We start from the raw sequence: 12,719 nt of genomic DNA, 5'->3' as shown, positions 1-12,719 counted from the left end.
GGGAGGCTACTTCCTTCTCTCCCTGCACACCAGTCACCCCTTTGGTCCAGAAGCTGGGACTTGGCTGTGACACAGAGCCACAGAGAAGTCCGGGTTCCATGCTGAGCGGGTGGCATCAGGTGAGAACGAGAGGAAAGCATCTCCAGGGCTCCCAATGCCGGTGGGCAAAGTTTTATGGATTGTGTTTTCCTTCACCAGAAACGGCAGTATGAATATTAGGCAGCTGCTCACAAAACATCAAAGAAAGAAATTGCAAAACCAATTTTCTTTACTAAATACATGTGTTTCTATTGGGTTATTAAGAAAGAATATTAAATTCTGGCAGAAAAAAATTCAAGGCAGAGAAAATAGGCGCAACAAATTGTAATGACTTTTTTTTTTCCTGATCACAGATTAATTTATGGCCATTGTAGAAAACGTATAAAGTGGGAAAAAGTGTGGAGAAAATAAAAAGCAACCCAAATTTCACCACCCGGAGATAACCACGCCTTGCATTTTACATACTGTGTATCTTTATTATCCTAAATAATAAAAGCCCGGCTGTAACGAACACTTACTTTATGCAGGCATCCTCCTAAGTACTTGAGTTACCTTCTTACCAAAACTCATGAGCTAACTGTTATTATCTCCCCCATTTAATATCAAGAAGACAGGAACTTAGATCAATATCACGGAAAAAGCGAAGTTCCAAACAGGAATCGGTGTGATCTCAAAATCAGCTCCTGTCAGGACCTTTCAAGGTGTGGCACAGGGGCCAGCGCTGGTGTGTGAACTGTACCTTCCTGGTCTGTGCTGAGGCAAGCACAGAAGCCGAAGACAAACGTTTAGAACCATTCACAGCAGTTCCACGTTTTGCAGCATCTGTGTGTGCGATCAGGGACTCCCCTCGATGAAGAGGGTTTAGGGGTGCTCGACAGGCATGGTGAGCGGCGCTCGGTGTGAAATGCCCACTAGTGGGTGCTTTGCAATCAATGACACTTAAAAGTGAATAAAAACCCTGGTCCCGTTCCACTAATAGTTTGAGAAGCTCTACCCCAAACCATGTCTTTAAATGTAGGTGTTATTATAATTCAGCTGTGGTGAAGCCAGTGATCAGGAGACCGTGACCATCGAAAAGATGCTTTGTTACAGCTCCCTCGAGGAGAGCACAGGCCGTGCCACATAGGGCCACAGCGTCCTTCAGGAGGCAAAGGAGTGGGAGGAAAACGTGGGCAAGAGCCTTTATTGTGGTTTTCACGGGAAGGACCAGGTGGGTCAGGCTTAGGATTCACTTGTTTGTGTAATTTCAGGGGACTCTGGGGCACAGGGGCTGTTTCTGGCTGCCTGGTATGAGGCCTTGGGGTGATGAGGGCACAGAAATCGTGGCCCAGAGAATGAGAGTCCACAGAGGAGGTGGATGGGCTCTGGGCTCTGGATTGGCTGGTTTGCATACGAAAGGCATACTCCCAGGCAGAACCCTTACTATCTCTAGGAATTGACTAGTCCTCGGAGGGTACTTTCCAAGGTCAGGGAAGCCGTAGATGTCAAAGCATTAGAATAGAAAGATCTGCTTAATTCAGATCACTGTGCTGCCTCCCTAGGGCGATAACAAAGAGATAAATGTGGCAAACTAGGGAGCGGAGAAACAGGAAGACATCAACAACGTGGAACTCAGCTTCAGAAACAGCTCTGTTGCCACGGACTCGGGCATTTCTGGTCAGTCCGCACAATTATCTGAAGGCAGGGCTAATGAGGACTGGTGTGCAGAGCTGAAGACGGGAGAGAAAAACCCTGCGGTGAGTGGTCTCTTCGTTGCCTTTGCGGCAGATCCCGGCACTTACCCCTCACATCTGCGCTGCCCTTGTTCCATAATGGACTATTGAGCTGAGCACCCAGAGAGCCAGAATCAAGGTCTGCTTCATGCTTGCCCTGCAGCTGGGTGAGGCCGTGTGACAGCATTCTTCTGGCTGAAGGGGACTAAGCAGAAGCACCGTGTGGTAGGTTTCAGGAAGTCTCCTTGCTTTTTTATCTCTTCCTCCATTCTACTGCTTGGAATCTGGATGCGAAGAGCCATGAGGAAGAGCCTCATCAAAGGGAAAGCTGGAAGGACCTGAATCCTAAGGACGTCAGGAGCACCCTGGCCAAAAGCCAGCCCTGCCTGCCTCCTTGGGCATTTGCACAGGACAGAGAAATAAACTTGTTTCGAATAAGCCATTGGCATTTAGGGTTCACTGTTGCTTGCTGCTTAACCTAATCCAAATACACTCATGCAGCCCAAAAAAACCGCTGTCTCTAGATCTCCCTGCAGTTTCCCAGTCTGCTTTGTCCAACCAGACTGGGGGAACTGGGGAGAGAGGAAGTGCAACCACAAAGACTCTGAGGCAGGGAGAGGTAGAAGACGACGCCCAAAGGGACATTTTGCAAGAAATGCATTTGGGTCCCAGGGCACTCTCCTTTGGCCACTGCTTTATGCCAAGATCCTAGCAGGTCGATATTCCACTGAATGCTGCCACCGCTTTGAAGACTATTCCATCTGGAGTTTGCTGTGGAGATGTTATTTCACCGGGGCGCCTGGGTGGCTCAGTCAGTTAAGTGTCCGACTTTGGCTCAGGTCATGATCTCCTGGTCTGTGAGTTCAAGCCCCACGTTGGGCTCTGTGCTGACAGCTCAGAGCCTGGAGCCTGCTTAGGATTCTGTCTCCCTCTCTCTGCCCTCCCCCCTCATCACTCTCTCTCATTCTCTCTCTCTCTCTCAAAAATAAAATAAACACTTTAAAAATTTTTCTTTAAATGATATTTCACCAGGGCACCTGGGTGGCTCAGTCGGTTGAGCGTCCGACTTTAGCTCAGGTCATGATCTCACAGTTTGTGAGTTTAAGCCCCGCGTCGGGCTCTGTGCTGACAGCTCAGAGCCTGGAGCCTGCTTTGGATTCTGTGTCTCATTCTCTCTCTGCCCCTCTCCCATTTGTGCTCTGTCTCTCTCTGTCTCTCAAAAATAAATAAAAATGTAAAAAAAAAAATTTTAATAAAAAAACGGTATTTCACCAAGCATGCTCACCAAGTTCATTGTTGCCACTGGTCACCAGTATTGTGCTGACGGTGACCCATGCTGATTGCTAAACAGAGCCATGTAAACTCCCACTAAATAAACTTATTAAACACAAAAGCCATACGTACTCAGAACTCATCACTTCCTAGTTTTATTTTCTAACTTTTACTACTACCTATGCCCTTGAAATGATTTCATTTATCATACGTATGTGATGGACATACTATACCATGGTGTGCCACTGCACACCCTTCCCAACATTGCCTTCAATGACATGATGTTGGTGGCTTGAAACTGGCCATGGGGGGAACCGGTATTCATTGGGTTTCTACAGCACTAGATAATGTGGGACCAGAAGAGGAATAAAGCTCTCTACCCCTTGGGAGCTTACAATCTCCTCGAAATGTCATGAAAAACGAGATGAAATTGTGTATGTGTGGGACACCTGGCATGGAGTTTAGCTAGGGGACAAGACAGAGAGGATTCTGTTCTCAGCTCTAAAACTCTAAAACTAGCAATGGGCCTGCAGGTTGTCCCTTGATCTCTGGGTCCCAGCATTCTCTATCTGTAAAATCCCATGGGACCCCGAGCTCCACAAGGGCAGAAACTGTGCCTGCAGTTCACCACTGCCGCGCGGGCTTCTAGCATAATTCCAGACACACCATAGGTGATGCAGCAATATTTGTTGAGTGAGTGAATGGACAGGGGGCATGCTCTCTACCCAACTTTCCAGCTCTGACAATGGAGAGGTCTGTGATCCAAACAGAGGCTAGGAAAAGTGATACAAGAGGGAGAGCCAGGGATGGCTGACAAGGGCCAGCTTCCTTGGATGCTCATGGGGAGGGAGTCATGCTGGCGTTTGGGCAAAGTTGGACGAGCTGATTCAGACATCCCAGTTGTAATTTTGCTCAAGCACTGTTGAGAATCATGACAGCACATTCCTTTTCATTTATCTCTGCCATCTGGTCCTTGACTTCATGTTTTGGTTCAAAACCACCTTTAATCCTGACTGAAGACTTTGGAAAAATCCCAGCAAAATACTGAACCACCGCCCTCCCCCACCCCTCACCTTCTGCTATTACCTCCAGCTCCCCTGTGGAGCCCATTCCAAGTCCCTCCCAAGGTCTCTAGCAGATAATCCCAGAAACATTTACAGCACTTGCCTGGGTATATTTCTTTTCTTTCTTTAGCTAATATACAATTTTGCTATTTACAAAAGCTACAAATGGAATGCAAATGTGCCCATTTATTTTCCCATATTGTTATCAACGGGTTCTGATTTTGAAGGGGGAAATGTTGCATTTGTGAGAACATTCAAATTTGGTGTAAATTTCAAAAGGGAAGGCAGGTTCTCTGCTTATGGGAGGTGCAGAAATACAATAGCCTATTAGTCTGTTCCAACTATGATATTCTAAACTCTTTACCCCCTCCTAAACAGCCCCCTCCCCTCTACTAGGCTATTCATAGCTCCTCCTTCAGAGATGTGAAAACACAAGGCTATTACCACTCTATTTTTTCTTAAGCGTTCTAAACTGCTTTCTGAATGAGTTCAAGGGTGTTCAGGACTGGGTCAGAATTCTGGATAAGAAAATTATTATTTATTATTGAGGGGTTTGGGGTGGGTTTTTGTTTTGTTTTGTTTTGTTTTTTGAGATTGGATTAAGGGGCACCTGGGTGGCTCAGTCAGTGAAGCATCCAACTCTTGGTTTCAGCTCAGAACATGATCTCAGAGTTCATGAGATCGAGCCCCGCATCAGGCTCTGTGCTGACAACGTGGAGCCTGCTTGGGATTCTCTTTCTCCCTCCCTCTCTCCCCCCACTTCTCTCTCAAAATAAATAAAAATTTTTTTAAAAGGTTAGATTAAAAGGACTGTTTTCTTCTGGGTGGAGAGATAAAAATTGAGATTTATGATTACAGTCTCACCAGTGATGGAGGGTGTACTGTGAGTGAAGATAAATTTGTTCCCTGAATCCTGACATACCCAGGCCGAAGGGGATTCCATTAGAATCAAAGATGCTACCTACTTATACATCCATTTAGAACTGCCCAAAGTGCTCAGAGGACCTTGGCATTCCCACAGTCCCAGAAGTCAATGAAGCCCAGAGGAGGCCAACTGCATTGCGATTCCCTCTCTGCCAACTGAGCTATCTTGGGCCATCGAGCCTCCTTTGAGCCTCAGTTTCCTCACGTGTAAAATGAAGATGATGGTACCTGTGCAAAACGATTGCCAAGAGGTGTCTTTTTTGCCCCCAGGAAGTAGTTCAGATGGAAACTCGCCATATCTGGGGTGAGCGGTATAGAGAGTTTGCTGATGTGTCAGTGATACATACGGTTTTGGGGTTTTCATGAATTTCAGCTCTGGATGGGGGTCCCCACTGTTGAGGTCAGCAGCTGGAAAGAGAAGCACGCCCTTAGCCAGAGTCAGAGACAAGGAAGGGCTGCCTAACTGCTACGTGTGAATCCACTAGGTGCCTTGGGGGCTCTGCAGAACCTCCTGTTACTCTATCCCTCATTAATATGAACTTCCTAGGGCCTTATCAGTTGCCCAGATAACGAATATACTACCATTAATGTGAGTTAAAATGTTGATGTGTGGTAAAGACTTTTAATTTGCTGTCGCTCCCATCTAACACCTGTGTTTTAACCCAAATACTAACTTAACCTAAAGATGTGATCACTGTGGGTTTTCCCAGTTTCTTGGAAAGACCAAGGCAGGAAAAGGGACTTGTTTAAACGGAGGGGTCGGAAAGAGGGGAGCGGTCAGGATGGCTGAGCCAAGTATGTGTGCCTGTGGCAGTTAACTCAGCATCCGCAGCGATGACACTTACTGCCAATGCAATCAGGTTCCCTCTTTCCAGACTCCAGGAACAAACTCAGTGTTCAGAGACAGCTGTGAGGCAGTGAGTGTGCACGGGGCCATGCAGATTCAAACTGCCTCCAGACAGCATTGCAGTCAACTGTCATGAGGGTTCCCTATCACCCTCCAAATAAAATCCCGTCCCAGTAACTCTCAGTACAAGGACAGCCTCAATAACAAGGATAGCCAGTTTTTTCCCAGCAGGTGTAGTTGAAGATGTTGCTCTGTGGGTCTGGTTACAAGCATTTCTCTATAAGGGATGGAACTGTCCAACAGTGTCCATGTTTCCTGTCCGGTCCTAATGACTCGTCTCAAGTGAGTCCAAAGAAGGAAGGCCCTGATTTGGATGAATTTAGGATCACAATAATCTCTCCATGCTGTTCAGCATAGTAAGAGTGTAGCTGGTAGAGAAGCAGGGAGCAGAGAAGAGAGAGGCCAGCCAGTTTCTTCTTGCTCTCTTGTGTGATCTTATTAATTACTTATAAGCTATGCAGGAGACTATAGCTATAGTGTAGCTCACTCACATCCCATACCATAATTACATCTGTCTTCCTCCTAAACCATGAGCCACTAGAGGGCAGGAAATGTCTCTCTCTCTCTCTCTCTCTCTCTCGCTCTCGCTCTCACTCTCGCTCTCGCTCTCGCTCTCTCTTCCTCCCTCCTTCCCTCCCTCCCTCTCTCCTTCTCCCTCTCTCTCTCCTCTTCATAGCTCTAGCCTGAAGCACAGAGTGGCTAGCACAGGGTAGGTGCTCAATAAACATTGCTGAGTAATGAAGTGAATGAATAAGTGATTGAAATATTGAGTAGCGTAGCAGGTACAACCTGTTTTTCTTACCTCTCCCTGTTCAGATATCACAACCATTCATCTCAGAAAAATAAAACAACAACAAATGCGATTCAACAACTCCTTAACCACCCATCCAGCAAGACAGAGGGAAAGATCAAGGCGATCAGAAGATGTGGAGACACGATGGTTAGACCATGTGGCCAGCCACACACACAGATGGTAAGCCCTCTTTTGGTGCATGTTACCACCTCTAATGGACTGGGAGATGAACATCCAACATTGTACCTCAACATCACACTCCAAGAAAAATATGGGGTATTCTGGAGAAGCTCGCTGTAGGAATGGAGGTGCAAGAGGCTGGGAAAGAAATTAAATGCTGCCGCGGGCATTGGTACACCCCTCCAATGGGGACAAGATGTCTGCTCCCCACAACCAAAGCTCTCCCCCTTTCTAAGGGCTGCTTCCCTTTCCTGCTCTCCAGGCAGGCTGATGGAACCCCTCCTGCAGAACTGAACTTATCTCCACTTCCAGGGTCAACAACAGCTGTCCAGCAGCCTCCTAGCTTGGAAGCCTTGGTCCTGTCCCTCCTTCCTAACACAAAGAGGCAGGATTCTGGCCAAAAGCAGTGCTTTAAAGGCCCTCTTACCTCCCCAAGGTGACCCTGAAAGGACTTAGCCACTGCCAGCCCCTCCCCAAACCCTCTGAGAATGGGCTCTGAATTGGTGGCCCTGAACAAATAGCCAATCTGCACACACCCCCCCCCTTTATTCTTCGGTCCTTTCCAGGCAGTTAAGATATTCCACACAGCTTCTTGAACAGGACCCTTTTCCCCAAACTCAGACCTCAAAGACCCTTTCATAAACCCGACCATCACTTCTGGGAAGTTACATTTCCTGATTTCAGGATTGTTACAATTAGTGCAAGAAAAAAAAATTAGGTAATTATCTAATTCCAGTAAAACTTAATGGGGCCCTTCCCAGGCTAATGGTTGGTGCAAAATGTAATTTGAGTTAAATTGTCTAAGGCTGGGGAAGCGAAAAATATTCGGCATGGGGGGCATTACCCCTTTGTGGGAGCCATATTTTCTAGGAGGCCTTTAGATCAAGGTAGGACTGGGTGGCGGGGGTGGGGGGTGTTGATTTTGCAAGGAGAGGGTAAGAGCTGGGGAGAGGAAGCCCAGCCCAGAGTTAGAAGGGCGAGGGCCAAGGCAGGGTGGGCGCTGAGTCTGCCATTGTGGGTAGAGCCGCCACTCCGGCAAGAGCCCCGAGTTCTAGCCAAGGCTGTGTGACCTCAGGCAACTCGGGGAGCCTCTCCGGATCCACTCTCGGCTGTATCAGTGGTGACCAAGATGACCGCCCTGAGGGGGTGGTTTCTCACGGGCCGAGCACCTGGCCCTCAAATTGCAATCTGCATCTCCGCCGAAGTTGGCCTATCTTAGGTATCTTTTCTCTCCTCCCCTTCCCCCACCACCCCTCCTAATTCGTCAACTGCTGAAACATCTGCCTGGTTGAAACCGCCTCCTCGCCGAGCGCTGGGGGCAGTCCCCAGGTGTAGGTCTTTGTGTCGCCAAAACTTTGCAAGGAAGCGAGGGCGCTGGACAAAGAGCGAGCGCGGGAGGGCGTCTGCCAGCCGTCTGGGGACGCCGGGCGGTGCGCGCTCTTCCCTGGGCTCAGCGCGGTACCCGGACGCCCGCGGTGCCCCGAGCCCAGCCTCCCTAGGCGGGGAGTGGCAGGTTCTGGCCACATCCCAGCGCCCTCGGGAGCTGAGAGAGGAACCAGGCGGGAGAAGCAAAGGCGGATGGCTGGACATTGGAGTTGACTAGGGTGGGAGGAGGCGAGCTGAGGCGCGGAGCAAAGCTGTCAAACTGCACTCAGAGCCCCGCGCGGGGCGGAGGAGGGAGGGGAGGGGAAGGGGAGGGAGGAGAAGGGAGGGGAGAGGAGGGGCGGGCAGGAGCGGAGAGGGAGCGAGCGGGCTCGCCGCGCCTGAGCAACCCCTGTCTGCCGCTGTCGCCGCCGCCGCCGCTGGCCCGCACTCGCCCGGAGCGCAGGGTGTCTGCCCCGCTGCGCGCCGCGCGCGGAGGCTCCGGCGCCCGCCGCTGCGCCCTCCAGCCCCCGCTCCTCGCGCCGGCCCGCGCGGGTCCCGGCGGGCGCGAACCCACCATGCAGCTGCAGTTCCGGAGCTGGATGCTGGCTGCGCTCACGCTGCTCGTGGTCTTCCTCATCTTCGCGGACATCTCGGAGATCGAAGAAGAAATCGGGTAAATAGCTGCGCCCAGGCCCGTGCGGAGCCCTGGCGGGATCTCTCCCACCCCGGTACTCCGCCCCCCACACCCGCTTTGTGTGCGCCGCGCCCCCCTAACGCTCAGCTGGAGAAGTGGGGGGGAGGTTTCGGCCCGGGGAGGCGGTGCCGGGGGACCGGGACGGTTTGGGGAGCGGAGGATGGGGGGCGCGGCTGCCGTGGGGTGTCCCCAAGCGGGGAGCACGGGCAGCCTCCAGCTGGCCCGCGTCAGGGAGCAGACTCGCCCACCCTACCCCCCTTCCCTAGCTTGTCCGCGGGCGCTGTCGCCGGGTCGAGGGAGGGCGCCGGGGAGTGTCTGGGGTGGGCGGAGGGGCCGAGAGTGGAGGAGGCAGGAGTTTCTTTGTCTCCAGCTCGGCCGCTTTCTCGCCTTGGCAAAGTGGGCAGGGGGCGCGCGGGGATCTCTGCGCTGGGGGAGGGGATCCCCGGGTCGGAGCGGAGGGCGGGGGCTCTGCACTGGCTCCCGGGAAGGGGAGTGTCCCCAGTACCCACGGACTGGCACACGATCCTCCCGCCGGCCCGGGAGCCCGGCGTTGGGGCGCCGGCTGGTACCGCTAGAGGCGGAGCGCTTGGGGCTGCGCTGAGACTCTCGCTGTCGCCTGGCTTTGGACGCTCAGCCAACCCCGCGGCGCCCCCTGCGCCCCCGGGTTCCCGTGCGCTCCCAGCGCCGATACCGAGACCGAGACCTGTCGAGAAAGTCTGTACCGTCGCCGGGGGGTCTTCGGGGGCCCCCAGGCGCGCTGTCTCGCCCCGGCTTTTCTGGGATCTCTCCAGAGGTGGGGAGGGACCACGAGCCCCTGCCCTTGGCGCGGGACTTCCAGGAGTGCGCACTTGCAGCTCGGGACGCACCCGCCGTGGGTCCGGGAGGCTGAGACTCGCGCCCCGCCCGGCCACCTCCCGCACGCTCCTCGCGGTCTCTCTGCTTCAGCGCCACAAAGAGCGTCCAACCCGCGGCGGGCAGGTGGGGAGGCAGCTAGGGTTCTGAGGGGCCCTGTGGAGAGCTTCCTGGCCCAGGACAGGGAAAAGGTGAGGTCGCCGAGTGGGCAAAAGGTCCCCTCTTCTTTGGGGCTACGGCCGAGCCGGAGCCCTACTCGAGTCTGCGCCGCGCGCGCCCCCTCCTCCTTTGTCCCATTTGTTGCCTTCATTATCACAGCGAGTTTAGGGCCCGCTATGCCGACACGTCCCTCAAAAGGGGAATGCCAGGATCCCAAGGCCCTAAGGACCCAGACCCCAGCCCCGGGGGAGGCGCCCACCTCCTGCTCTCTCCTTTTCTCCCTGCGCCTTCCCATCTCAGGAACCCAAGAATTCCTTCTGTGAACTCCACAGCACTTCAAGAACCCCTCTGTCTGCCTCTTCTTCGTCCTCGGTTTCCCCAAGAGCTCCGCAAACTTTCACAAATACTGTTCAGTTAATACATGACGTGCTCCCAAGCGGAGATAGAGGAACACGCTACTTTCCGGAGCTGTTCGCCTCAAAAACCAGGGTCGGAAAGGAAATCAGGCAAGCCAAGTCTTGGGGTGATGGATGACCCGGTGGGGAGGGCCTTCCTCCCAGTTCTCCCTCTCTCCTCCCAGATGTGGGCTTGCGTGGCCCAAACCACTTGCTGACCTTGCCCGGTGAGAGGGACGGATCAGCAGCTGCCCATTGTTCTACCATAAAAACCTAAGGAGTGCTGCACTCATTCAGGCATCCCTGGCTTATCCATTCCCCAAACTTTTACTGAATAGCTTCTACATGCCAGGGACTTTTAATTTTTAAAACACAGTCAGGAAATCACTTTGCGCATAATGCTGCACTTTCCTGCCAAATGCCTTATAGAGCCCCCACACCCCACATCAGGTTACTCCAACAGTGTATCCAGGAATAAGCCAGAAGGCCTGAGCTAAGGACATCTGCATATATATTTAAAACCCAGGGCTTTTCTGCTATGCGTGTGCCCCTGGAGACCTGTTTCATTGGGAGGTTCCCTGTTTAGGCTGACCCTGGGGAAAACTGTCAGACAGGTCAAATGTGTTATCTTCTGTGGCATTATCCTTCCTTCTTGGTGCCCCTGTCCTCAGGGTGACCCCTGGCTAGACCACTTGTGACCCAAGCTTGAGAATATCCTCCCACTTCAATCCCTCCCCCCAGGCTGCCCCACAAGTGTTTAAGTGGAGTGGAGCCGTATCTAGGATTCGCCGTGACTGGAGGAAGAAGGACATGGGGCAGAAGATTAGAATCCCAACAGGTCTGATATCTGCTTCAAAGCCAGGTTTCAAGCTCAGTCGTGTATATAACCCTTGGAAGCAGCCCATCTTCGAGTAACCAGTAGGGGCTCAGTGGTTTAAGAGCCCTGGCACAGTGGCCAGTAAGGGGCGCCAGGAGTAGGGTTCTGTCTTCCTTATCATAGTCCTTCCTGGGGGACCTGGAATCACACTGAAGACCATGGTGCTATTATACCAGGCATGCCCACCCTTCCCCAACTTGACCTCCCCTATGCTAGGGGAGATGGAAAATTACCTGCCGGAGAAGACGATGGTTCTGTAAAAGGATGGCTGTTTCTGGAAGGCAGTGAAGAGTGGGGACCTTGTGATTTTGATTTTGGTAGGAAGGAAAGAAGGAAGGAAGGGGAGGTAGGGAAGGGGAAGGGGAAGGGGAAGGGGAAGGGGAAGGGGAAGGGAAGGGAAGGGAAGGGAAGGGAAGGGAAGGGAAGGGAAGGAAGGAAGGGAAGGAAGGGAGGGAGGAAGCGAGGGAGGAAGGGAGGGAAGGAAGGAAAGAGGGAAGGAAGGAAGAGAGGGAGGGAAGGAGGAAGGGAAGGAAAGAGTGAAGGAAGGAAGGAAGGGGGAAAAAGGAAGGAAAAAAAGGAAGGAAAGGAAGGAAGGAAGGAAGGAAGGAAGGAAGGAAGGAAGGAAGGAAGGAAAAGGAAGGAAGGGAGGAAGGGGAAAAAAGGAAGGAAGGAAGAGAAAAAGAAGGAAGAGAGGGAGGGAAGGAGGAAGGGAAGGAAAGAGTGAAGGAAGGAAGGGGAAAAAAGGAAGGAAGGAAGGAAGGAAGGGAGGGAGGGAGGGAAGGAGGAGAAAAAAAGGAAGGAAGACTTGTCTTTCTGGAGTAAATATTCAAAGGATTAAGGAATGAGAAGTGAACAAGGAAAGAGAATTGTATATGCATATCAGGTCGAAAAAACTGAGATACACTTTTCTTAAGTTCTCCATCCCCTTTCTTGTAAAATGAAGCTTCTGGTATGGTAGTCTCAGAGGTCCTGTCCTGCCCAAGTAATCGTATGATGGGTTATGAGGGGCAGGATTTTCTTCCCGAAGCTTTTTCTGAGAGACTCGTTTCTTTTCCTCGGTGATGGTTTTCAACTTCTAACTTGCGCACTTGTGAAAATGCCTCCCTGGGGCTGGAAGAGAAAAGGAAATGTAGAAAGATGAATTCTCTGCAAAGCACTCAAACAAAGAGCAAATTCAAATTCTACATCCAACGTTGGATGGGGCTTTGATAAAACAGCCCCCATGGATTCATGCCATGCCCCAATTTTTAGACCCAGTTGTAAGCTACAATGTTTTTCTGATTGTCCCCTGAGCTTTAGTGTTACATGTAACCCACAAGAGAGGAGCGTGAGGCATGGCTGTCTTGCCCACCATGGTGTCCCCAGAACCCAGCACACAGAGCATTCAATACACATCTATTGCACTGGCCCAGTGATGGCCATGCATGGCATCCTTGGGCAAAGCAGACACCCACACAGCCTTAGGATGGAAAGGAAGTGTGAGTTT

The 12,719-nt window shown here is 51.8% G+C and overlaps 1 protein-coding gene across 2 annotated transcripts in view; it reads left to right on the top strand.

The window, feature by feature from the left end:
• Window positions 1-8,831: 8,831 nt before the first annotated feature.
• Window positions 8,832-12,719, top strand: part of ST8SIA2 (ST8 alpha-N-acetyl-neuraminide alpha-2,8-sialyltransferase 2) — a 63,170-nt gene continuing 59,282 nt past the window's right edge. For both annotated transcript variants that reach the window (XM_047086843.1, XM_047086842.1), the window contains exon 1: window positions 8,832-8,929. In XM_047086843.1, the coding sequence (XP_046942799.1) occupies window positions 8,832-8,929 (98 nt within the window). The remainder of the gene's footprint in view (window positions 8,930-12,719) is intronic.

This window comes from Lynx rufus, unplaced genomic scaffold (genome assembly GCF_022079265.1).
Source record: "Lynx rufus isolate CCGP_SWC_20201006 ecotype Redwood Valley unplaced genomic scaffold, mLynRuf1.p SCAF_21, whole genome shotgun sequence".
Taxonomy (NCBI): domain Eukaryota; kingdom Metazoa; phylum Chordata; class Mammalia; order Carnivora; family Felidae; genus Lynx; species Lynx rufus.
The sequence above is the reverse complement of the archived record's forward strand: the minus strand, read 5'-3'. Positions and strand labels throughout refer to the sequence as shown.